Below are 27,746 nucleotides of genomic sequence, written 5' to 3' on the forward strand. Positions count from 1 at the left end.
TCTTTAAAGATGTATGTTGGGCCTGCCTTTTCTTCTATTACTTCTTTTCAGTTATGGCGTCAATTTTCATATGCCTTTTTCTCGTATCATTCAATAGTTAAATCATTGGGCATATTTAGAGTTTTAAATGAGATGCATTCCGTGTCATTACTTTGGTTTCTAACCATCCAATCGGATAACTACGTATATACACGCTACTCTTTTATTTGAGCCTATTGGTTACAGCAAGCCAAATAGCTTAGAATACGTGTATTACAACAAATCATTACATAATTTTGAGATTTTTTATCAATATATTAGATTTACTTTTTGACTTAGCTTCGCGTCTACATAACATTTTAATTTCCTTAGTTAAATCTATATTAATTTGTTTAATAAAATAGATGATTAATATTAGAATAAGTTACCCATAAAAATATCATTATACATCTAATATAGTATTATGATTAATTTTCTATTTGGAACTGAGTTTTGAAACTATATCCAGGTATCACCAATTGAAGACGACAAAATTCGGCGATTTTTAATTACGTTCTTTCCAAGCGATGACGCTGTGGCCATCAACGAAGAATCAATTCCAAACTCAGGATTTCCTGGAGGTTGCTTTTTGAAAAGAAGCAAACTGCCTGTTCTCCAAGGAAATGCGAGTGTTAAACCCGTTTACTACAAGGCTGATGATTTTTATGTAGGAGCTCAAATACGAGCTTCGGGGAAGCTATTCGAGTTGATCGATGCTGATCACTTCGTGCTCACCTTTATGGAACAACACCCTGAATTATATTCTGGTGAGAATAACATAATTTAAATACTCATAATTAAAAAAATAATAATTTAAATGTTGGAACAGCAAAGATATTTCATAATGTAAAGCAATTATAAAAAATTTTTATATTACGAAAAAAAAATAATCTTTGCATTTTATCTCAATCACTTTCTTTCAATAAGTTTCTAAATTTTGTCGGTTTTTTTAAAAAATATTTCATATTTTGTTTAACTATCATTTACTAATAATGATGAATTTTTTTTAACAAAAAATTTAATACTTCATTGTTAGCAGAGTAAAAATTTTATGAGATCTGATTTCTTAGTCAAATAAAATTTATAATAATTAATATACAGGGTGTTTATAAAGTTCCGGACCCATTTTGATGTTTAATAACTCATAAAATAATGAAGATATAAACAAACTTATGGCATTTATTGATGGAATAATTTATATATTTTCCTTTTCAGGTTTGAATATCTTTACTTTTGTAAATATCGTATGCGAGTGTGGTTAATTTCAGATAATTTCATTTTCTAGTCTGAATATCGTCTGCTTATGAATTGCATTTTTCTCTCTTTTGTTTTTGGCATCTTTCTGGCATTGTCAATCGCCATAATGTGCGAATATGGGGATCTGAAAACCCCCATGAATACTGTGAGGCACAAAGGGATTCCCCAAAGGTTAATGTGCGATGTGGACTAATGCACGACCGATTCATTGGGCCTTTCGTTTTTTTTTTACAGAAAAAAATGGTCTCATCAGTCGTATACTTAGACATGTTGGAAAACTTCGTATTTCCACAACTAGAAGGGCTTCAGCCACATGTCGTTTTGCGACAAGATGGTGCACCACCTCATTGGGGCACCATCGTTCGTAGTTCTTTGAATCACCATTTTACAGGAAGATGGATTGGGTGAGGAGGTCCAATTCCTTGGCCCTGGAATTTTTCCTTTGAGGATTAGTAAAGGACAACGTTTACAGGAGGAGAGTGTCGAGGATGGATGACCTATAAGCTAGAATTACAACCGCAATAGCCTCTGTGGATGCCGACATGCTTGCCGGTACCTGGCGTGAAATTGAATATCGACTTGATATTCTCCGTGCGACGAAGGGGGCACACGTGGAAGTTCATTGACAAGGATCATGAAACTTTTTGAGTCTATCTAACCATTTATGTTATTAATTTTAATCTACCTTTATTATTTTACTAGCGACCCGCTCCGGCTTCGCACGGGTATAAAATATATAGCCTATGTCACTCACTGAAAAAATGATTAAAATCGATCCAGTAGTTTTGATTTATTCATTACTGCCCGTGGTCCGCACGTGTTAAATTTGGAGTAAAACAATTCCCCTTTCCCTATACCATGAAGATTTCCTGCTATCTTTGGAATATCTAAATTCATACACTACATTTTTACTTATTTACTTTTTACATTTTTACCTATTTATTTTATTTTTACAACAATTAATATATTACAGAATAATAACAGGCGAAGAAACATCGTTAGAATAGAATGAAAGAGACTAAATTATAAATAACTATGAAACCTTTTGCTCAAGCGTGCTAAAGTCTTCTGATGGACAAATTTTTGCAAAGTTTCTCCCCCCAAACGTTACTGCGCTAATCCAACCCATGGACTAAGGAGTCATTGCAACAATAAAGAGAACATATCGAACCAAGCTGCTAATGACCAAAATTGAAGAAGGTTATGATCTGAAAGAGTTTTGGAAACACTACACAATCTTGGACAGCATCTAAGGTATTGCATCTGCACGGGACTCAGTGAAACCGTCAACCCTCATAAAATCATAGAGAAAACCCATGCCTAATGTTGAAGCCAACAACAACCTAACCCCTTTGAGTTGTGAAGAAGTAAATTGTTATTTTCCTCGCTAGAGAGCTCTGATAATAAACGCGTCCGATCGCTGCTAAATTCAAAGTGTTATAGGGAGAACCGCGGCCTCTGACGCGCTATTTATAGGCACGCTCCCGTCGCCCCGGCCGGCCGGTACCGCTGCAAACGCTACGTCCCGCAATTTTTAAATCTGTAGACCTTTTCAATGTGCACAATACTTAGTACATTATTTTGATAAATCTCGTAGGGTTCAGCCTGCGTTTGCAATGTAAGCGGAAAAAATGTAATTATTTACGACATCACATTAGAAACCTCAAAATTAACAGTATTTCTCCACTATTTAATGGATGTTATTATACATATAAACCTTCCTCTTCAATCACTCTATCTATTAAAAAAAACCGCATCAAAATCCGTTGCGTAGTTTTAAAGATTTAAGCATACATAGAGATATAGGGACAGAGAAAGCGACTTTATTTTATACTATGTAGTGATGAGTTATTAACCATCAAAATGGGTCCGGGACTTTATAAACACCCTGTATTTTAAATTTATGCCATGAGACAGATCGGATAACTTTGGAAAAAAAGATGGCATCAAGCGTACTTCGTTATTAAGTTGATGAAAAAGCATGAATTTCATATGTCTAGATCCGATGATTTTTTTTTCTTTATTACTTTTCTACATTTTATAGATTTAAAAATAAAGTAAATAAATAAAAGTTTGCAAGTAACACTGTTTTGGTTAAATGCACTATTTGTTGAAAGCTTTCTCAATATTCTTTACTAAATGGTGTGGTGTGCATACACAAAATGTATCAAGAAACTGAAAGAATTTCAAGGCATAAATAGAAATAATAGCAAATAATGACACACATAAATATTACTGCGTTTAACTAAAATTTCTCTTTGATAATTTTTATTTGTAATTTTCCGTTTTTAGCAAGAACAGGATTTTATTTTTATTTACCAAAGACCAATTCGTGCTAAGAATATTATGAAAGCTAAAATGTGTTATTATGTTTTACAAATTTATTTTGAAAGAAATTACCCCCCCCCCCCTCCGTTTTCCATAACCTAAATATTTGCCGAAAGTTCTTAAGAGATATGAGTAAGTATTGCATCAGATCTTCATTATTAGCTTTTCATATTATATTCTCAAATGGCGAGTTTAAGTGCTCTATTTTAACAATAATTGCCTTATATCTGAAACGTTTTAATATAGGCAAGATAATAAGTAGACAATGTTAAAAGTAAAATATAAAAAATAAATAAAAAATTAAAGATTTTACATGCGTTTGGAATTATTGATTTCTATTATCAGATTCCTACCTAATTATTATACTTTTTGAGATACATTTTTCTGTTAAATAATATTCATCAATTAACCAAAATTTTATGTTCAATTTATTTTTTAGTGGAACATATAGAAACTCATAAGAAAGGTGTATTACCCTCAAAGCAGAAAAGTGAAAGTTTTCAGTAAGTAATAAAAAACTTATCATTAGTTTATTCAATGAAACGGATTTATATATTTGCAAAATCCTGAAATGTGTTTTACCTCGTAGTTTATTTGAGTACACATGCAGCTTAAAAAAGAGTTAAAATAACAAATATTTGTGGTAATAATAGCGCTAACCGTCCTTCTAAAGATTCTATTGTTGAAAGGATTTCATAGTTTAACGAGTCTACTCCGTTCGAGCGTTCAGGTTGTGCCCCGGACGCGCAATGGCAGACCGCACATTGAGTTGAACAATGTTAAGCAAATTTCGCTTAGTGCGCATGCTTGATGGTGTACCTTTGGCGCGGGGAGAAATATTGGCGACTAAGCAACCCTACACTAGCTTATTCGTGATCACCATGGCTGTCGAGTGTGTTCGAGTGATGTTTACAATTGTAATGTTGTGGAACTTTGCTTATTAGTTATTTTAACGTCCATACCGATTGCACTTGCTTATTTTTCTAATATATATTTCACTGTAATTTGTCAATAACAGTGCATTTAATATTTGCTAACATATGTTCGTAATAATTCGTTATTTAAATGTAATTTGTTTACATGTTATAATTCAGTAATTGTAAACTGGAGTATCTCGCTTAGTTTGTTAGCGTATATTCGCGCTTTTATTTTATCATTTCAAAGAATTTAATAACTAGCATTAAGGAATTGTAAAACTTCTTCAGTGTTATTTGCAAGCACTTGTTATATCCCTCAGTGTTTCTTTATGTATGTACGAATGGAACGTATGGTAAATCCTGAATTGTTTTTATTGCTTAAAAGTATAATGAATAAATTTTCAACTAATATATCCTAAATTTCAGTCTTTTTCTGAACGAAAATTTGTACAGTTCCAAAGGAATGTGCAGAATTTCATAGGTATTATATTTTACATTTTGAATGCAAACACTGCTTCACATTACTTCGCAATAATTTCAGCTTTCTAGTTGTTTGAGCAGTACAGCAAAAAATAGTATTTTAACACAGTAATTAATTTACATTTACATTATACTCTACGAAGATTTGTTTACAATCAGATGGCGGTACATCTACCATATACCGTATTTATCTTCTTTTCAAATCGCGCCAACATAGTAATTACGCCAAATTGTTTTCTGGGCATGCGCAGTATGCAACATTCGTTTAACACTGTTCAACTCAATGTGCGGTCTGCCATTACGCGCTCTGGACAAAGGCGTTGCTCAAAAGGGGCGTCCGCCATTTTTAAGGAAGTATATGTATAATAATAAATTTTGTACCTTCTGATCTTTGCTCTTGCTTAAAATTTACAGTTATGGAAAAGGTTTTGGTAAGAGCGAGAAACAAATGTTCGCATACAGTTTCAAGGAGTCTGATGATATATTATTTTTGCGAAAACGATACCTTATAGACAGGAGAAGTATAGTCAGTTTTGAACAGTTTCTGTCAAAAAGTTTTACCGTAGTTGTCGTTTATTACTTTTTCGGATCTATAAATTTATACAATATGTCATCCTATAAGTTCTCTGAATTTGAAGAAGAAACAAACGAAAAGCATCTTCTTGACTTCATGCCCTATATATCTTGCATTTATTGCACTAGTCTTCTAATTATAGAGAGCAAAAAAACTACAATAACATGAAATTTTTAGGAACATTCATGCTCATATAAACGTTGAATGTGACAAATGTGACATTTTGGTGTAATTTAACGAATAATCTTGAATAATCAGATTTTAAAGAAAGTATCTCTTTCATTCTTATGAACGAAATGAATGTTATTCTCACATACACTCAAGACATCATTAACAAAGGAAAAGTGTTAAGTGTCCAAAAGGTCATGAGAGCGCACTTTTTTGGACAATCATGAATACTTAATGATACTGTAAATTCCTTAATTTCATATAAACGCTCATGTAAACGTTGAATAATGACAACAAATGTGACATTTTGGTGTAATTTAACGAATAATCAAATTTTAAAGAAAGTATCTCTTTCATTCATATGAACGAAATTAATATTATTCTCACATACACTCAAGACATCATTAACAAAGTGTTTCTGAATGTCCAAAAGGTCATGAGAGCGCACTTTTTTGGACAATCATGAATACTCAATGATACTGTAAATTCCTTAATTTCGTGGAATGTGAAGATGTTTAAAATTTTATGTTTGAAGTTTCAGGAAAAAATAAATAGTATAAAATTACGTGTGATGTTCACGTATATTTTTTTGCGATATTTTCCAAATAGGCGATTTACCTTACTTAACTGTGTAGTTACTTTACAGATCGATACGCTGTTGTATACTAAAGTTGTTGTTTTTACACATTTTTTTCGCATGTTCAAGAAGAAAGCTAGAAAATTTGCTTTCTATTCGATTATCTGGTTTGAGTGTTTCCATGAATTACTCGATATTAATATAATTGAAAGTGAGCCCCTAAATGTTATGGATATTCGTTAGTTATTATAACAACATTATATCAAGAATTTTGCGCATATAGTGAAGGAAACAGGTAAGAGGTAAAATAAAATATTTTTTATTTTAGGTAAAATAAAAATATTTTACCTCTTACCTGTTTTTTACCTATTTTTTACCCGATTTTGTACTGTTATATTTAGTTGCTTAAAACCTACTTGCAAACAATTTGTTGTAAAGCAGAATATTGAAAGAAGAGAGATTATGAATTTAAGAGAGGTAAATTAAACACTGTTGCCGCTTAAGACAACAGTTATTTCATTTGCTTCTTATTTAAACTGTTTGTAATGTAAATGTGAAATTTTTTTGAGAGTAAACTGATAACAAAGATAACCAACTTCAATTGCCATATAAATGTCGTATAAAAACTTAAATAAAACGTCCCAATTTGAAATCACACCGCTGTAATCACAGACTTCAAGACTCGGAATGGCTGGTCACATATATGATACGTGGGCAATGAAGGGAGATTCGCGTGACCACGGTCCTGAATGAGTAAAGACCTTGTAAAGATATTAGTTTTTTCGAAGCACGAAATAAAAAAAAAAAAAAAAAAAGCTATGCTGCCATCGTGATTCGAACTTACAATTGCGAGAGGGAGATGCTGCAACTTATATCGCAAAAGCACGCCTGGAGGAATGCGCTGATTCCTCATATTCTCACCCCTCCTCCACATAAAGCGCGATTGGGTGAAGACACGACCAAACCCAAGTGGTGACAGATTATCGTGCAGTTTAGTTCGAATGTCACTGTAGAAAGATTAAACTTTTTTAGGGCAAAAGAACAGAGAAACTCAGCCATGCTTTCGTCGGTATTCAAACCACGGATCTTCCAACTGGTAAATGGACGTGATAGCGCTTATACCACGAGCAGCTACGGGGAAATACGATTCCCTATAATCTTTATGCTGTGATGATAAAGAACCATTCTTTGAAGTTCCAAAACAGAGAAATTCAGCTATGCTTTCGTCGGTATTTAAACCACGGATCTTCCAACTGGTAAATGGACGTGATAGCGCTTAAACCACGAGCAGCTACGGGGAAATGCGATTGCTATAATCTTTATGCTGTGATGATAAAGAACCATTCTTTGAAGCTCCAAAACAGAGAAATTCAGCTATGCTTTCGTCAGTATTCAAACCACGGATCTTCCAACTGGTAAATGGACGTTATAGCGCTTATACCACGAGCAGCTACCGGGAAATGCGATTCCCTATAATCTTTATGGTGTGCTGATAAAGAACCATTCTTTGAAGCTCCCTTTCTTTATCTTTTCTATCCCAAAGCAGTAGTTTAAGCATACATAGAGATGATAATCCTAAGTTTTGCACATTTTTAAATTAAAGAAGAGTGATAATACTTATATTAAACAAACTTATTAAAGTAACCTTTTAAAAATTAGTTGAAAAGCTTGATGCACCTTTCAAGAACTGATATTTTCTAGCGCTATAATAATAGTCAATTTTTATAAATAACTTCAAGCTGTTAAATATTTAAATATTGTAAGTCTAACAACGTCAAGTCTAACAACTTAACAATCTTTCAGTTCAAAAACGTGCTTTGCATGAAAGAAATATTTTGAAGTAAATCTTTCGAAATAAAAATTTCACCCAAGTTAATTCACCCCATTCACCACTCACAGAAACACCAAAATACAGATATGCAAAATAAGCTTTGTTTGCGTTTCTGTCTTATAATATTACCAGATATTTCTTTCATACTTAAAAAGAGTTAAAAATGCTTATAATGAAAATGGTCAAATAGGTTTAAATATCATTAAAAGTATTACTTTTTGTTTTATTCAAAGCTTGGTTTATAAACCGTATTTTTCTCTAAATGGAAATTACATGTTTTTTTTTCAACTGTATTCTTCTTTTCCTTTCATCTCCATTATGCATTATCATTACGTTTATTATCCATTAAGTTTTATCACGCAAATGAGCTAAAGAGCGATGTACATGATTTAGAATATGTATGCATACAGTATATATTTGATAAGTAACTTGTTTCTTTTACTAAAAATGACAATTCTGAAATCCGAACATAAATATGTAAATGTAAGGACTGAAAATTGTTAAAGTAAAATGCAATTAAATTATGTTTGTAAAATTTATGTAACTCGTGCTATTATTATGCCTTTTTTTTCTTAAAGTAAACTTTTATTCTTCGAAATTCGTTGTTCATTTGTCGTGTATTTGTATACGTTTTGATTCTACGTATGAAAGGAAGACCATCTTTTATATTTCAACATTAATATAATTACCAGAAATTTTTGTTTTATAGTAGGCAAAATTAAGTTTTACAATTTAAATAATCGCCCTAAAATATTATCAATCAAAGATACTTTTAGCGTATGTCATTTTTCATAGAAGACATTTAACACTTTTACATCACTAAAATTGATTTCACTTTTGACCGTTCACTCGTATTCGATATCAGAAATGTACCAAGTGCTTATTCCAAAAAAAAAAAAAAAAAAAAAAAAAAAAAAAAAAAAAAGACTTTCGCACGAATTTTTGAAAATGCAATACTTAGAACGTCTTGAAATGAAGAAAATTTCCCGCATGTCGACAAAACCGTCAACCACTCTGTTTTGGCCTATTGTGTTGCTTTTTGAAATTATCGGATTAAAAGTATCACCTCTGAAGAAGAAATCAAAAGTCATGAGCAAATTACATAGATATTTCTTTGTTGCTATTATGACAGCATTAACATTGATTGCGACATTCGGTACCATTGCTTTATTTTCTCCAAAGCAACGTATAGCCTACCTGTTGGAATATACCTGTCACTCGGTTATTCAAGTTTGTATTTACAAAAGGCGAAGACTGATCTTGAAATATCTAAAACAGCTTTCTCGACGTTGTGAAGATGTCTTACCATTTGAGTACTTCAAGATAATGAACCGCCGAATCAAAATCATTACCTTCAGCATGTTCGCATTTATAGTTGTTAAGATAATATACAGTATGTATGCCTTTAGTAAAGGAGTTAAGACTAAAATACTTAAAAAGCTTTTAAAATTCGGTCTCATTAGCAATATGGAAAATTATATTTATGTTCTACTAACTTTCATGACTTTACAAGGCATTTACATGGATTTCATTTTCGGATTTTTTACTCTTACTTATCTTCATTTATGCTTGATTCTTGTAGACATTTTTCTAAAGTTATTCTCTTAAGTACAGCATACCATTGGCTTGAGAAAATGCAAGAAACTTTTGAATTCTTACGTAGTTACAATAATTAGCGATTAATGTCTTTGAATAATGTATTTTTTTTTCCTGGTATTTGCAACTGTCGTGTGTTGTTTGATGCAACGATTTCGCTTTGGGCATCGCCTTTTATTTTCTTCAAGTTATGTAACGGAAAATTTCATGCACACTTCTTCTTGGGCAGCAATCTATTTCATATTCCTTGCTTGTACACTAATATTATTTGGATCGAAAGTAAACGATGTATCGCAGGAGGCAGCTATTTTTGCTCAATCCTTGCCGAGTCGAGTTCCATCTCATATCAAAGAATTAAAAATGCTTTTGCGGAAAGATTCACGGCCGCCATCTATGTTGACATTGTGGAATATTTATACTATCGAGAGATCTCTTATTATAAATGTCGCTGGAATACTCTTAACTTACGGAATTCTCATTGCGTCTGGGAAGACAAGCTTAACATAAGCATGAACGGGGAAATAATTAGCATAAAATAGCTAATAACCCGTGACAAAACTGCATAAAGTCTTACTTTTTCTTTTCACCTGAATTTCATTTCATAACTGAAATTTGAATGCTGTAGCCCGTATTTTTTTTAAAAGTGATGTGAAAGCAAATTATTGTGAGCCTATAAACATTGTTGCGCTGTTACAAACCATTGACTAGATGCAGTTATGCAAAAGAAAACGCTTGAGAGAAAGAGAAGGAAGATTCCTTGACTTGATTGCATTGAGATGGAATGCTTAATTGCAGTTTTGAGTTCGAACAACATACTATTTGAATTACAGTAGTTTCATATCTATCAGTATAGCAACCAAAATGGGTACTAACGAAAGACACATTTAGAGAACTGTATATTTTCGAGGAAGCAACGCATTTGGCACGCCAAATAACAGCATATCAGGTACAAAGAAATAATGAAATTACGTCAAATAATTCTGAGCGCATCCTGGTTATAATATTTATGAAAAATTTTATAGCTAATACTGTTTATTAAATAATTGTACCCAGTTCTGACGAAAATACTCCTGTAGATGCAGAATCTAATTGTATGTAATCTAATAGTAAAATAATCTGTAATAGTATGATAATGCTATGTCCTATGTGTTGAAGTATGTTGTAACAGTGTGTTGTGCTATGTCCTATACGTTGTTAGTGCTATGTCCTATGTTAACTGTAATCAGGTCCCCTGTGGAAGGGGCGCTGGTAAAACCAACAAGCTTTATAATGAACATAACTTCTTGCATTGCAAATAATCTGTAACAGTATGTTAATGCTATGTCCTATATGTCGAAGTATGTTGTAACAGTATGTTGTGCTATGTCTTATATGTTGTTAATGCTATGTCTTATATGTTGTTAGTGCTATGTCCTATGTTTACCGTAATCAGGTCCCCTGTGGAAGGGGCGGTACGCTAGAGAGGTAGTGCATGGGGGTTATACCATTTTTGTCAATGGCGATGGCGTGGTGCTCCTTGTACTTGTTCCTGTCCTGTCCTGTAGATGCAGAAGCAAAATTATTGTTAGGATATATTTTATATAAGAACCAAATTTCAATCCATTTCACAACGCAGTACCTGACTGACCGCGATGTTCGTAATTTATTTCAAAACAATGTCAAGGTTATATCAATGACAATTTCCAATCGTTATTACATTAAAAGGTATATTTTCACTATAAGTATCCTATTCATGCTATTCTGGCTCCAAATGGATACTGGTTACACCATATTGGGGAATTTACGTATTCACATATTGTAGTTCCTTTTACCCAAAAGAGATAAAAGTAGTGAATTTAATAGCATCTTCTATTTGATTGAGCTACATTAAAAATAAATTATTCAAACAAAAATTGGATATTTTCGCAATGCTTAGGTGCATCAGCTATGTGGATGGAATCATTATGGGCTATTCACATTGCTGTTTTTTAAGCTAGTGGAGTTAGTTCCATGCCTGGACTAGCTCTGTTATACATAAAGTTCAGGTTTTCCAGCCAAGGAAAAATTTTTTTTTCCATCATCGTGAAGCTACTATGGTTGCGCCAGCTGTCTCCGTTAGCTCAGATAAACATGCCTAATTGGCGTACAATTAGCTTATGCCTAACTGGCGAACAAAGAACGGAGCTCTTGTTGGAAGCATGCAAGGGAAGTTCGATTTCCATTTTGGTAAAGAGAAGATTGTGTAATCTCATATGTTAAGAGGGATTTTAAAATTTATCGTTTCCCCACCTTTTGAAAAATTTGTATTCTAGAATTTTATTGTTGGTTCTGTGCAGAAAGGAGATTTTTAGGAAATATCAAAACTACAGCTGAAAGAAATCAGTTCAGGTAGTTAGCGTTTGATTTACTGAGTTCTTCCGATCCCACTCCTCGTTCGATTCTTTCGCTCTTCGCTGCAACCTCTCTAACCGGTCCTGATCTCACTGCTCCCCTGATGCTTCCCGCTCATTGTTCCAACCTTGCTAAACGCTCTTCATTCACTCTTCTTTCCGGATCCTTTTCATAAAAGTTATTGTTAGTGAACGGTGAGTCAAAAAAAGCGATTGATTTATTTCACGGAGCGAGCCGTTTTGATTCGATTCCGATAAAAAAGCAATTTTACCCATCTCTAATATTAACCGCCCTTTAAATATAGTTGACCTAAGGTCTACGGAAGAACAGGTTATCTCCACTTGGGTAAACAAACGAAAAGCCACGGATTAGTTTGGTTGTGTGTAGACACTGAAGTTCGCTCTAGTCGCTCGTAACAGTAGTTCCGCCTTCATTTCGATACATTTTCTGTTTTTCATTAGGAAAGTAAAAAGTCAAATATTTGTCTTTAAAACATATCGACTTAGATGTGGAATATAAAATTACGAAAAATTAAAATTAATTACGAAAATTACTTTCTACCCAAATAATTTATTATTTCATCAAAATTCTCCCAAGCTTCGTTACAAAATTTGCCATTCAAAATTCTGCTACTTCTAAAATTACTCATTTTTACTCAAGTGCGTTTTGCAGGAACTAGAAAAGATGTAGTATAGTAATATTTAAATGTTTAACTAGAAGAAATTCAAATTAAGGCTATTTATTCTGAACCTAACTCTTTATTCGGTATTGAAAACTGCGTCAAATTGTCCCTAATTCTCTGAGATTTAAGTTTATTTACGTTGCTAGAACCTTATTTCGGTCGGATCGCTTCTGCAGTACTTTTTCACACATAAATCTTAAATTATTGTCTTGTGCGTTTGTTCAGATGAACTTCCATTACTTTTTCTCGTTATATGTGAATAATTTATAACAAGAACAAAACAGAAATTGCATAAAATTCTTAAAGATGTTTAGTAGTTTCTTAGTTTAATCAGTAAAGCAGTAAAAGCATTTAAATATTTAAGGTTATGAACGCATGTTTTATGTATTAATATTTGCATGTATTTACTGTACTTAAATTATTGTGCAATTGGAATTTACTATAAGAATATTTAATATAATAAGGTTACACATATATTTTATAAAAATAGTAAGTATTTATGCGTCGAATATTTTATGTAATAGTATCAAGTTCAAATACATGCTGTGTATTACTCTATTTTTGAATATATGAAAGAAGAAAGTCTTAATTAAAAAAAAAAAAAAAATTGCTGATGAAATTGCTTTAGTATTTTTGCCAAATTACTGTAACTAAATTGTCCATAACTGATAGCCTTAGGTATAATAACACCTTGTAGGGCTTCCCTTATTTTACGTAACAAATTATTTTAAGTTTGGTACCTTTGCTGAACCTCTCATTTTCCCTTCGCATTTCCTAGCAAGGATGCAAATTTAAAGTCAGGAAAGAACAGAACAGTATTTAAACAGACGATTCTTGTCTATTCAGAACGTGATTTCGCTAGCCAGTGCACGTTACTAGTTTGTCTTTGCTGTTACGCTGATATGCTTTTTGACCATTTAATAAGTATATTGCCGGGTAAGTTGCTGAGTCAGCCTTAAATTAAATTATTAGTCCAGCACTACTCTTTATCTTTGAATTTATTGTAAAATTATTCTCAAGTTCCACCGCAAGTCGTCGGTGTTATTGTAAGCACGAAGTACTTAAGTATTTGTGTTAAGAGCTGATGAATAATAAAGACTTTACTTTACTCTTCTTCTGTGCTGTTATTATTCACGCCTGTGCGAGAAATTGCGAAGTTTCTTAGTGAGATCTACCGCGATTTATGATAGCAAAGAAAGGTAGATCCTACAAACTGACTATTAAAACAAACTGAATTGTAGAATTTTAATACGTGTCTTTCTATATTCTATGCTCTTGTTATCACCTCTTATTGCTTATATGCACGTCGTGTACTATTGATATTAGTTTCTGGTATTTACAGTGCTAATAATTTAATAGACGCATATTTTAAGCAGTTTAATGGGGCCCACCAGCTGTCAGGTGGTAAAGTCGCTGAACTCTGGTGGTTCGACCTGGGCTCGATTCCATGTGAAAGGACTAACTGAAAAGCCATAATCACATAAACCAAATAAAACGTAACTAGTTAATGCGATAGGGTTACATGCGTATAGTTAAAAACGACTTGAACATATTTGTACTATGTGTATTTTATGTAATATTATTTAAATGTATCTGTTCTCTCTGCATTTATAGTATTATTGGTCTTCAATGTAACAGCACTCAAGCATAATTGTTATCCACATATCTCTGTGCCTTTTGATTAATATGGAATGAGAAATTCCTAAACACAAACAACCATGCTCATCACTATACTAAACTGTACACAATGATTATAATTCTATTTTTTTAACACTCACTGCATTTTGTGTGTATTGCATAACTTGTATTTAATACATTCGGATTTACGTGTAATGTTTTTGTACTCATAGTAACGCTATTTATGTTATACAAACAATGCAAAGCATAATTCACCTGCATTTAATGTACTGAAGGAACTGTTTTAGATGTTTTCTTATTTATTATACATGATAGTACTTAAAGTATTTCATGTATGGAGTGTTGTTGCTTATGAAATACTTGTAAGTATTCCTTGTAGTATAAATGCTCACTAGTGGGGAGTCGCTGAACATTGGTAGTTCGACTCTTTCAAATTCCGGCGAATGGGCCAGCTGCATGGGAGTTTTCATGATTTTCTTCGTGTATTAAGTGGATATAAGGCAGTTTCTCTTAAAAAGTTCTTCACGAAGGCATATCTCTTCCTTTGGTGTATACCTTAGAGCGCATCTAAAAAAAATATACCAGCACCATGTGTCACCATACTATGTGTCTTTAATAATTTTATACTCAATACAGAGCGATAATATTTGATGGCAACAATTTGAAAAGTGATACAGCCATTTATAGCGGATGGCACAAAATCTCGTTTCCAGATTAATAGAATAATGGCTAAAAATAACAAATAACAAATATTAAAATTAAACTGGCGAGCAAGCGCGCCAGATGAATGGGCTGCGACCAAAACAAAATGTATAAGTTCTATGTACACCTGAAAAGAAAATGTACAAAAACATTTCAGTATGAATGAAATCAGTTCATTCTTTCCAAGCAACAACCAATTTGTAAATAATTTTTGTGTTTCCAAACCATAAAACAAACATTTTGATACTTCAGGTTATAATAAGTATGACGTCATGATTTAAATTTAATGTAATATAACGACATTTTCTCAAAATTAATAAAAGAATTAACGTGGCAATAATATATCGAGTCAGTTATACTAACATGAAACAAAAAAGTTGCCAACAGCAGCTATTTATTTAAAATGCCGACATTTGCAAACAATTTTCGACATACAGTGAAGTCACATGCAATCGCGTGCTTTCTTCAGCGTCAGAATATGAACTAATATAATAATAACATGTTTAATGTTTAGCAGTGTTATTTTTATGTCATATTTTGTAAAAGTTAAAATTTTTTTATGAACTAACTTTATGGTTTGAAAGCGAGCGATAGCAACACTTTTGGAAATAAAGCATTTCTATCTCCAGCGCGCGAGACTGTTGCCACGCGGGAAAATGAGCGCGAAGATTGGTGTTTTCAGAGTTTTTAATTAATATCTCTGCTGATTAAAGTCGTACGGAGATGGGAACAGTCGAAATGCCTTCCCACGAATTTCTGGAATACGGAATGATGTATTTAATGTTTGGCAATGCCATTTTTATTTCAAATTTTGTAAAACTTAGACATTTTTTATTAACAAACTGTACGATTTGAAAGCAAGCAGTGACAACACTTCTCGAAATAAAACCAAGGAGGTTAGAATAGAAGGAGGGAGGGTTCGCAGTTTCCTCCACTATCGGGGAATGAAACTCCACCGAACAAGCGGCGTCCATGTTTGTGACTTCAAAACATTGCATTACGGCAGTGACATGTACGTGTTTCTAAGCTGTTCCTTGCATTTATTTTCCAGTAAAAATATGTTAAATTTATAATGAAATGCCTCGCTATTGTTGAATTTTTGTTTTAAAGTAATAAAGATGATATCCATAATTTACTATGTACAGCAAATTATTAAGAAATAGTTCGAAATCTAAATGCATGCGCATAACATTAAAGCATTTAAAAAATGATGTTTCTGCACATTTCACGGATTTGCTTAGGTTAGAAAATAAATCTTAATAAAATAAAACAGATTTATGTGAATTCAATGATTTCAGTTTATGCGCATTTCATATTTATTAATCTCAAAGAAACTGCCTTTAATTAAGTTGAATTACAGAAATACATCTATATAAGTTTTTGGATACATCTTTCCACATGTTCAATTGTGTAAATATTTTACTTACTTTTATCACTATACTGCCCAGAAATTTGTAAGTTTATGCAAAAACATTTTAACAACAGAACAGTATATCTTAACTTAAATGAATAATAATTAATATATAAAGAAAAGCATTGCTTTATTTAACACCTTTACAATTAATAAAAATAGTAACAATTGATTTCTTACTTTTCATGAAAGTTATAAAACGAATTAACTAAAACGTTCAAATTATACAATTGAAATCCTACCATATAGAATTGTATCTTAAGGAACGAAGATACCAGCTATAAACCGAAACATTAAAATGTATTTAACATGTTTTGATTATAGTTATATTACATAACTTATTTGGATTATTTAAGTTCTTTTTTTTTTTCACATCTGGAAAGAAAACAACATGACATTGTGATATTTTTTGACATAGTTGTCATATTACATAAAAAAAGAAAATCAATACTTACGTGTGAAAAATAATGCCCGGAATTTTTTTCGAGAATCTATTTGTGCATCCATATGCAACACAAGCTGACATGCTTCAAAAAGAAAAGAAAAAAATGTTCAATGACAGACTTCCTTGCACAAGTCACGGTGATAACAGGAAGATGGCCGCCAAGCTTCACCGTTTGAGTTGAACCTTCCCTCCTTCTATTCTAACCTCCTTGAATAAAACAGATTTTTATCTTCAGCGTGGAAGACTGTTGCCACTCGGAAAAATGAAGGCGAAAATTAGCGTTTTCGAAGTTTTTAGTCCAAATGGGCAGTTTGCCCAGAAGGACTGCTGCATGATGTGTATATTCGCAATAAAATTTTTATTCTCTTAATAAAGATACTAGAAAGATAGTTGTAGTACTTTGATTACATTTAATTTAGAAATTGAATTTTAAGAAAATTATGCTCTCACATAATGTTTGCTGTAAAGGTTGGTCGAACTCAAAAGACAAATGGTGAATAACATTTATAATCTGCCAAAAACATCTAGGAATAATGTGAATTTAAAACATTTTCTTGGGATGCTCCCTTTACGAGTTAAAGGCATCATGGATTTAGTGCACCATATTGAGAAGAATGAGTTGGAATATAATTATTATTAGTTTTTTTTTTGACAAGCAGGGCATATGTGTCGAACTTCTGAACGGTTATTTTCTTGTAATTGTGTTGTTGCTGGGACTTATCTCATTTGTCTGACAGTATCATCAGAACAAGCCCACGATATTCATCGCGGCAAGGAGTGCAAGATTGCGCCTGTGGTTGGTAACACCCTTGAGCACCATACGGGTGGCAGTACGACTTTCTCTCATTTAATAGCTGTACGGCTTAATGAGAATACTTTAATTAAAATTAGAATTTGTAAAAGTGAAATGTGAAAATGCGTGCTAATTCTAAGGTTCGCATCGAAGTAATTCATTTCAAATCATGGTAGACTCTGCTAGTAATACAAATGAACACTATAAAAAAAAAAAAAAAAAAAAAAAAAAAAAAAATTAAATGAAGTACAAAGGGACTCTTTTTTAACGTTTTGTGTGTTACCTTTATTTATTAAATATCATATTTGCATTTAAACCATAAAATTCAGTTCAATAGCAATGTCGCAAAATAATTTTAAAATGAGCATATCTTTAGAATTTCCGATATACAGTTCCGCGAGCTGGAGATAAAAAGTAGATTCCCGTAGAGTGTTGCCATTGCTCGCTTTGAAATCGATGAGTTTGCTACTCAAAAATTCGTTAAAGGTTTACAAAATATGAAATCGATAATAAAACAAATTCCAAATTTGGTCTTCCACATGCCCATATTCGTAGGAGGATTACGTCGTTCAAAATTCGATGGCTCTGTGTACCGTTGTTTTATCACAATGCGAGAAATATACATACATTTATGCAGATTTTTCATTATTTAATTTCTTCAAATATAATGTAGGACTCTAACATATGGTGGCAACAGTTTGAAAAGTGAAACGGACATTTAAAACGATTCAAATCTCGAAACGAAAATAATAGTCCTTCAGGGACAAAGCCCCTTTGGACTAATAAATGATTCCTATGTTCATTTGTTTAAATATTAGTATCATAAAAATATCAATGTCGTATATAAATATCAATACCCAACTAAACTTGGGTAGAGTGAATATGTAGTAGTTAAAGACGAATTGAAATGTATCAATCTTAGTGGATTATACAATTAAATTCAAGTAGAGTGAACTGACATTCATAGTCATGTATATTCTGGATGACTGACATGCCTAGTCATATATATGTGCAATAAAGCGAACTGCTATCATTTACGTGGTAACATAAATTTTAAGTGAATCAATACCAAATAAAAATGAAAGAGGAAAACCAATAATCTTATATAACGCGATTTTAAAATAGAATGCTTCCTAAATGTTGGTCTCAAAACACTTTTTTGAACAAGTTCACGGAGTTATACAGTGTGTGAGATATTGTTAAACCTGTACTGTCTGAACCTGATTCAGTTTTCATCTGTAAACATGCATTAATATGTAAATATGCATTGCATATGTGCATAAAATGCATTTTACTCAAATGTAAAAAGAAATGAGTCCGGGAAGTCAGAAGACAAAATTTAAAAACTTAAAAAGAAAGAAAAGTGTTTACTAAGATATGAATGAAGTAAATATTGGCGGACTAAAAAATATGGATTAAATAAATACAAGATTTTTCTGAGACGAAATGAGAAAATAAATCAGAATAAGAAGGATATCATGAACAAAGTATCTGATAAAATTAGATTTTCTGAAAAAACTATTTAAACTGGATATGAAAAATGAGAGAAATTCAGAAAACTAATTTAGTTTAAAATTCAAAAGAAAAGCAGACTGGAAGGAATTGAAAACATATGTTGTTGATTTCCTTAATGATACATATTGTTACGTTTCTCTTTCTTCCTTCGGTACGTTCATTATGGGTTCGTGTGGATTTGGAGTGGATAATGACGACAGCACTTGATGAAGTATCGAAACACACTTTATTTAGCCAATATTAATCAGGACAGCTCCAAAGTCACTTTTTACAATCGTCGAAGATCTACTATAAACACGCTGGAACAATTAGCGACACAGCCTTCACACTGTCAGGTATTAACGGTGGAGACAGCTTCACTGTAAATCACCAGAGTACAGCTCCCGACTCTACTCGGTCGTTCTCGGAACTCTTCGTACTCTCGAGACTCTCCACGCTACAACTCGCGATGCACTCGCCGATACACAGAACATAGCTCCCGACTCTTCGGTCCAGTCGTTCCCGAGCTTAACACACTCTCACGACGATGCATTAACCGCAATGTACGAGTACTAAGAGGCTCTTCGATGCACTCGACACTCGCTGCCCGGCTGTCAACTCGATCGACTCGCACGGACTGATTAATTCGAGACACTCTATCTCGCACTCTATGCGAGGCACTCACTCACTCGCTCGCTCGACAAGACACACTGACTGACTGCGGACCAGCAGGGTTTATATAGCTTTCGGCTTGTGTTCCGAGAACATTCTGGATTAAACCGGTAAGAATTCCTTCCAGAAGGTTCTCCATCCGTCCATAGTATATCGTTAATTTTGTCGCCAAATGTGACAACCCTGCCGTCCCTTGCAATTTTATGACAACCCTAAAACTGCTTTGCGGAGAAGCTATCTTGCCGCGCCTGTACATTTCGTAACAATATGAAATTGTAGTCTCACTTGTTTTAGTAACATACACTTGAGTAGACCTAAGCGACTTATCGCTATGCCTAGCTAAGCAAACAGAAATGCACTAAGTGTATTAAAGACTCTTTTATTAAAAACTCAAGGAAGTTGAATAGAAGGCATTCCTGGTGCTTACAAACTCAGTCAGCATTTATAGCTAGAAATCAAAAGAAAAGAATTAAACTAAATCTAAGTCTTATTTAGCCCAAGGCTACGCAAAGACATTAAATGCGAAGTTGGATGTCACCTACACCGGCGTGACAGCACAATCTGCAAGAATAAAGCAACCGCGTAGACAGGAATGCCACGGTAGAATATCAAATAGTACTTCAGTAGGCGAAACATGATCTAATTAAAACAATTCAAATCCTTACTTAATATAGACAAGCTAAATTTGCATCCTGGCAGGAAAAAGGAAAAGTAGAGGTGATAGTAAAGATTCGTAGCATAAAATAACTGTTTAATTAGCATAAATACTTTTAAAAATAATTAATAATCACTAATTAAAATTAGTCAAAAATTTAATTATTATACAATTAAAAGATCAAAGTCTTTGACTATTAAAATAATGAAAGGAAGATAAAAAACATATTGCCTAACTCAAAATAGATGGGTAACAGAATGGTCAGATATAAGGCAAAATAATCCAGCGTCTCCTCAGCTCTTTGTTGGCATCAATGTCAACCAATCACAAGACGCATAGCCTGTTGCCCCCTTGCGGGAACAGTTGTGGAACTAGAACATTTTCAAAGGAGTATATCACCGAGTGTTTCAGTCATGTTGTAGATTTAGCATGACATCAGAGCAGCAGGTTGTGTGCATCAGTAGTGGAAGATAACCATGGAATGCAGGATGTGGAATCCAGGATGACATCACAAACGGAAGGAAAGGCGTTATTAACCAACTCCTTCTTCTGCTGGGAGGTGTTGGATTTACATCCACGAGGACGTAGCAACCCTTTCTAAAGAGGATGCGGCCTGTGAGTCACGTCACAGTAGTAAGCGACCTAAAGCACGTGGTTGATCCGGTGGCAGCCAACGAGATATATACTGTTATATGAAGTCGTTGCTGGCAACCCCCTGTTCTCCTCAATACACCCGGCCACTGTGCGCCTCAGAGCCTCATGGAGTAAAACTGTCACATTCTGCCTACTGATGTGGCAAAATAAACTAGAATTAAATTATATGCAGTACAAAATCGAAATATAATGATCAGTTACATAGGGTGTCCCTAATTGGATCACTGAATAACAAAATTAAATTGAAGCTTAATTTTATGAAGTAACAGGAAATAATCTTTAGCTCAAGGAATTTCATTTATTCTAATTTTTGGGAACGTCAGTAGTGAATTGTTTGTTTACAAAATAAAATGTCGTTATCCATTGAGAAAGCAATGTGCGTTCTCTGGTTATGAGAGATGAAATCTTCAAAAACAATTTGCAGTCAATTCCGCCATGAATTTAATAAAAGCCCACCAACAAAGCAATCAATTAAAAGACAGTTAAAACAGTTTCGAGAGACCCGACATGCTTTGTATAAAGGAAGTGCAGGTAAGCTAAGCGTTAATGATGTAAACGCTTTCGCTATTCGAGATGTGTTTGTATACAGTCCAGTAAATCTATTTACCGTGCCAGCCTGCAAACAGGAATTCCCAAGTTGACTTTTCGTGAAGTTGTTCATGAATGGATGAAACTGAATGCGTATAAATTGCAAATTTGTCAACATATCAAACCTAATGATAGGGACGTTGGTAAAGAATTTTCTATAGATATTCTTGACCGTATCTATAATGATGATCTGTTTCTTCAGAAATTCGTATTCAATTATGAAGAAATATTTAATATTTGAGGAGAGGTTAATCGATAATAAATGCAGAACTTCGGTGTCAGAAAACCCGCATTATGTAACGGAAACTGAGCGAAATAGCCCTTAGATTAACGTTTGATGCGCAGTAACTTAGTGACTGGTCCTTCATTCCACAGAGTCATCAGTTAATTCGGATGATTACTTCGATATGCTGAGTTGTTTCAGGTACCGCAATTAGAAAATATGCAACCAAACTTTTGTTTCCCAACAGGATGTGGCCCTTGTCACTGGGCTACATATGTATACGTGTTCCTTGATGAAAAATTACCAAATTGTTGGATTGGTAGAGGCCGACCAATTTCATGGCCACCCCATTCTTCGGACGTTACACCACTCGGTTTCTTTTTCTGGGGATATCTAAAGAACCGAGTTTACGCTGTAAAGAGTCTCAGCATCGAAGAATTGAAAAATCGAATTACCACAGAACCAACTACTATGACTCCGCAAATACTTCATAAGAATAGAGGAAAATCGACAACAGACTTGATATTCTCCTAACAACTAATGCTGCTCATGTTGAAGTGTATTAATAGAAAATTCTTTGAAGTGCTAAATAAATTCAGCCAGTCTTTCTTCCCTATCTGTTATTCTGTATTATTTAAAACTTATCTTCATCCAGTGAGTAATTATGGACACCTTGTATAATGATGGGCAATGCCTATGATCAATAAATAAATATAAGAACTAAAATAGTTATCACATTGTTTTTTAAGTGATGAATCGATATAAAGGAAGCGTTCAAACACAAAACTAAGATAAAAAATATCAACGCAGGGAAACAGAAAATATAATAATTTCAAAAGTGAAATATGTTCAATTTAATCGGATCGAATCTTTAGTATTAACAGGTTAAGTTAGATTGCAGCAAAGTACATGCGGGCTGTATGCCAAGGGCAGGGATGCCTTTTTGGAGGATTTTCTGAGAAAAAAAAAAAAAAAAAAAAAAAAAAAAAGGTCCTTGATCGCGTTACACATTCGGCAAACCACAAAAACCAACCATGCAGCCAGCTGAAGTATACAGCGGTCTTAACCACACGGCCACTGTTGGAGCTTTGAGTGTTAATAAAGAAGATAGTTAAAAATATAAGAAATTAAAAATGTAATTCTAGATAAGTGCAAATTTAGAAAAACATTCCAAAAACTCTTTTAGGGGTTTGTTCAGCATAAAAACCATTTAAGAAAAGACCAACAAAACCTCAGTAATTTATAGCAAAGGGATAACTTTATTACTTTTGCGTAACGCAGAGAAATATCGTAAGGTGTATGCAGTCGCACTGAAATGAAGAGAAAGTGCGTTTGTAACTCTGGTCGAAAAAAATTAAAACTACTCAAAAAAAAAAAAAAAAAAAAAAAAAAAAAAATACATGTATATAGCTCATGTATACATGTATACAAGATACATTCTTAGAAGAAGAATTGAATTATCAATTTTCGGAACTTACAGCTAATTAATTGAGCTTTCACTTTTGTAGGTTAGAAGGAAATGACTTAGTACAATCATTAAGAGCATATGTGATAAAAAATTGGGGCTCGTCCCCTTATCCACTTCCTAAAGCATTAGATCTTGGATCTGACTTACAGCGAAGAGAGAAAGTGACAGAAGAATTATATTGCGCTAATCTTCCAATACCACAAGATGAATTGGATAAGGTAAATTTAACGTTTAAACTCTTTACAGAAAATTCCCAATTTTAAATTACAGATAGAAAAGTATTTTATTTCTGAATATCACATTTCGCTCTGGGGAAAGTGAGTAAAAAAGGCTGCTATGATTGCATCAATAAAGGGTGAATCTTGCAATGCTGCAACTACAGTGTCATTGGGCAAGTCATTTTGTTGATTTGTATGGGCATTTTTAATACCGTCATAGCCGTTGAAATACCTTATTTTCAACATTCTCAAAAAAACCTTATTTAGTTTATTTTTCTACTGCTTTTTTTAATGAATTCGCCAGAGTACAGTGAAGGAATAAATTTGAATAAAATTCTTGCAGTTATATTTCAGTATAATGTATATGTCAGATATGCAACCAACATACAAATTTACAAATCTTCTAGGTCGCTTGTTGCGACTCAGAAGATTTGAGTGTATTCCGTATCTCACTACTTTGCGATCTCATTTCTCATCTCGCTATTATTGAATCGTCCATGTGCAGCTTGTATTCATGTGAAAGGGGTCTTGTATCTTATTAACTGATATTTGCCATTCAAAATGGCTATTATCTGATTTAGTATATTTTGTGTTCGTATCTGCTTTGTTAGCTTTTCATGTGTCACTGCACTTACTGATCTTTTTATGAAGTTTGTTTACATGTCAAGCAGAAACATGGAATGTTACGCTAAAATGTAATAGAGATTGGTGCAAAAATTCATAATTTACACTTTAGTGTGTATTTTTTAAAAGGAAATTTAGCTGAACACATGAGATTATTTCTTTCTTAGTGCTTTAATTTAATGATGGCATTACAGAGACATCTTACTGCTCTGAACATTTAAGAATTTGAGACGCTTGGCTTATCGATGAAATAAACTCACTGCATATTCAAAGAAAAATTTCGAATCAATTTGTCCAGCAACTATTGTTTGGTCTGTTTCAGTTGTAGGGATTTACATTTATTTTAAATAACCAATTTTATTTAATTTTTTATTATTTCCTATAAGCCTTCATTCCTCTAATTGTCAGTACCAGAATATTTAAATTTGGTAGTGCGCGTGAAGGAATGCAAATTTTACCCTGAAGAAAGTGCTTAATAACCGAGGTTCAGTAGGAAAGAGGGAGAATCAAGACAATTGCCGTCACCTCTGTTGCTTAAGCGTCTGCTCTCCAGAGCGTAATGGCAAACCGCACATTGAGTTGATCAATGTTACCGAATTTTGCTTATTGCGCATGCTCAATAGTATACCGCTGGCGTGGGAGGAAGACGACTAAGCATAAGCAACCCTACACAAGGCTGTTTGTTAGTCATGTTGGGGGGGGGGTACCTTTTCTTTTTTACAATTGCATTACTATAGAAATTTGTTGTGCGCTTATTGATATGCTTCTGTTTCATTTAATTTTGCCTTATTTTGTTCATAAATATTACAATTAATATCAGCTATTTGACTTTAATTCAGCAATTTAAATTCAGTAATTTGAACTGAATTTATTCATTAATTTGATAAAGTATATACGAAAAGTATGGAAAGTATGGTAAATACTCAACTGCTTTTATTCCTCACCAGTATAATCAATAAGCATTCAGCTAATATATCTTGTAATGTTTCCTGTTTTGCTATCCTTCTTAAACGAAAATTTGCGTAGTTTACAATCGATAGTTACACTCTAAATAATGAAGCAACATTCCATGTTTCTGCCTAACCATTTTAAAAACCCTGAACGGTTTACGCCCAGATAACACAATATCAACCATATACCGTATTTATTTTCTTTTAAAATAGTTGTAGTTGCGCCAAATTCTATTCTGAGCATGCACAGTAAGCGAAATTCATTTAACATTGATCAACTCAATGTGCGGTTTGCCATTACTCCTCCCCAGAGCTGCTGCTGGTTTGCGTGACCCTTAATTGCATTTTATTTGCTGCCACTAGTTTTCGACGGGAGTTTAAGAAACAGGAAGTATTCTGAGCCCTGTAGTTCAGTTCGACGATATGTACATATCTTAAATCTTTAGCTAGTTCTTAATTTCAGTTTCCGACCAAGTAGAGGTGTAGTTTGTTAGCGTCGAGCTGTGACGCATTGTAAAGTTTAAAGAGTTAATAAAGGTTAATAATAAGTTAAACCCTTCTTCTGTGCAGTTACTACTCTTACAGTTCTCACGCAGGAATTATCCTAGTGGATTCTACACAGTAATAAATATTCATACAAACTTCTGTTTTTATACATTAGCATGAAAGTAAGTTCCTATTCTTCCTACGTTTTTCTGTTGTGAAGAAATGTGATGCCTGTAAACACTTCGGAAGGAATTTAGAACAATAATTATATGAAACTGCAATAAAAGTTTCGAAAAAGTAACATTACATGATTGTAAATTACCTATTTTTTGTCTAATGCCTAGGGAAGCTTTTGCGACTGCAAAGTAATGCAGTTAACATGTATTACCCGAAAAGACACTTAATGTTTCTTATGATTACAACTACTCCCAATACAAGGCTTCAATTTAAACAATTAATATTTATTGCCTTTATGGTTACATATCATTATCATAAATCTTAACATTTCTCTAATTTTTACTAATGACGAAAACTTATAATTATTTTAACAATATTATCTTAGTCTGCTTAAACATGTATTGTATTACTTTAAAATTTTACTGCTGATCCACAATACTAACAGAAAATTATTTTTTTAAATGCTTAGCGTAGTTATGAAAGAAATGAATATGCACTATTATGCAAAACTTAAGCAACTTTCCTGATTTTCGCCGTAATACCGGGGGGGGGGGAACTGGAAACATGAAATTTATACTACAGAATCACAATGTAGTACTTAAAGAATGAAAAAAGTATAGTAGAAAAAAAAAAGGGGGGGGAGGATGCATAACAGCATGGGAAGAAGAGAAAAACGGCATTACTGACAAAACGAGTTACATAAAAAAAAGTGGCCAAGAGGGAGAACAACAAACTAAACAGCTTTAGTAAGAGATACATTCCCTAACTACAATGGTTGAGTTACAACGTCTGTCGATATTCAACACCAGATTAACTAATAGATCTTCGATCAGCGTTCCATTCTTCAGGATGCATCTTTTTCAGTTATCTGGTGCTCTCCTGAAGATAAGATAATGTCGCTATTTACGTCTCCCTTAGATATCCCATACATATTCATTGAGATTTACATCCGGAGCACGGAACAATCCATTCTGTAGATATCTTCACTTTCCAGAAGCTCCTTAACAGCATGAGTCCTGTGTGGCCATGCGTTGTCATCCATAAACTAATTTCATCACTTTAACGATCTCCGGTAAGAGAAACTCTGTCGCGAATATTGAGCTCCGTTTTTCATAATGCCTCCCCATATAAGCACTCCAGGACCACTCAGCGGTCTCTTTCCCTGACGCTAGAGGGATAAATGCATGTCACCACCTCTCTCCATACTAACTGGTGCCGGAAATCATTTATCAGGCTGAAATGATTCTCATCGGTAAAAAGGACGTGGTTCCACTGATTGAAGATTTAAGTCTTTGTGCTCTCTACACCGCTGTAAACAGTGACGCCGATAGGTTGCTATCAATGGCATGCAGCGTTGAAGATGAAGGGTGACTAGGACACCTTTATGAAGTTGCCTGGCCATAGTAAACCGAGACACCTGTCGCCGTGCACTACTGCTCAGCAATGTTGCCCGATGTCTGGTTTCGATGTCTTTTCCCCTGTAAGGAGATATATTCGTCATCGGTCTCTGTTGTTTTTCTTCACCGACCACCATCAATATTTCTTACAGCTGCACCAATCTTTTGGAAGGCTTTCCAAGATCGTGAAACAATACTTTTATCAATTTCAAGTTCTTGGGCGACAGACCTCATTTAAGCTTGCCAATCACTGTGCCAAGTGTAAAGACGTCCTAATGTTTTCTTGTAGTCATACTGCAGGTAAAATCTCAGTTGCACAATGAATCGCTTGCAGAAAAATGCTAGGAAATACG

At 33.6% G+C, this 27,746-nt stretch overlaps 1 protein-coding gene across 2 annotated transcripts in view; it reads left to right on the top strand.

Annotated features, from left to right (window-relative positions):
• Nucleotides 1-27,746, top strand: part of LOC118194727 (EF-hand domain-containing protein 1-like) — a 65,391-nt gene that overhangs the window by 37,057 nt on the left and 588 nt on the right. Inside the window, exons 9-11 of one of the 2 annotated variants that reach the window (XM_035365916.2) lie at nt 488-785; nt 4,043-4,106; nt 23,582-23,759. In XM_035365916.2, coding sequence (XP_035221807.1) covers nt 488-785; nt 4,043-4,106; nt 23,582-23,759 — 540 coding nt within the window. The remainder of the gene's footprint in view (nt 1-487; nt 786-4,042; nt 4,107-23,581; nt 23,760-27,746) is intronic. The other variant, XM_035365917.2, reaches the window with a different exon arrangement.

The sequence above is a fragment of the Stegodyphus dumicola genome, chromosome 3, assembly GCF_044657685.1.
Source record: "Stegodyphus dumicola isolate Sdum_Otavi_A_Nest chromosome 3, ASM4465768v1".
NCBI classification, from domain to species: Eukaryota; Metazoa; Arthropoda; class Arachnida; order Araneae; family Eresidae; genus Stegodyphus; species Stegodyphus dumicola.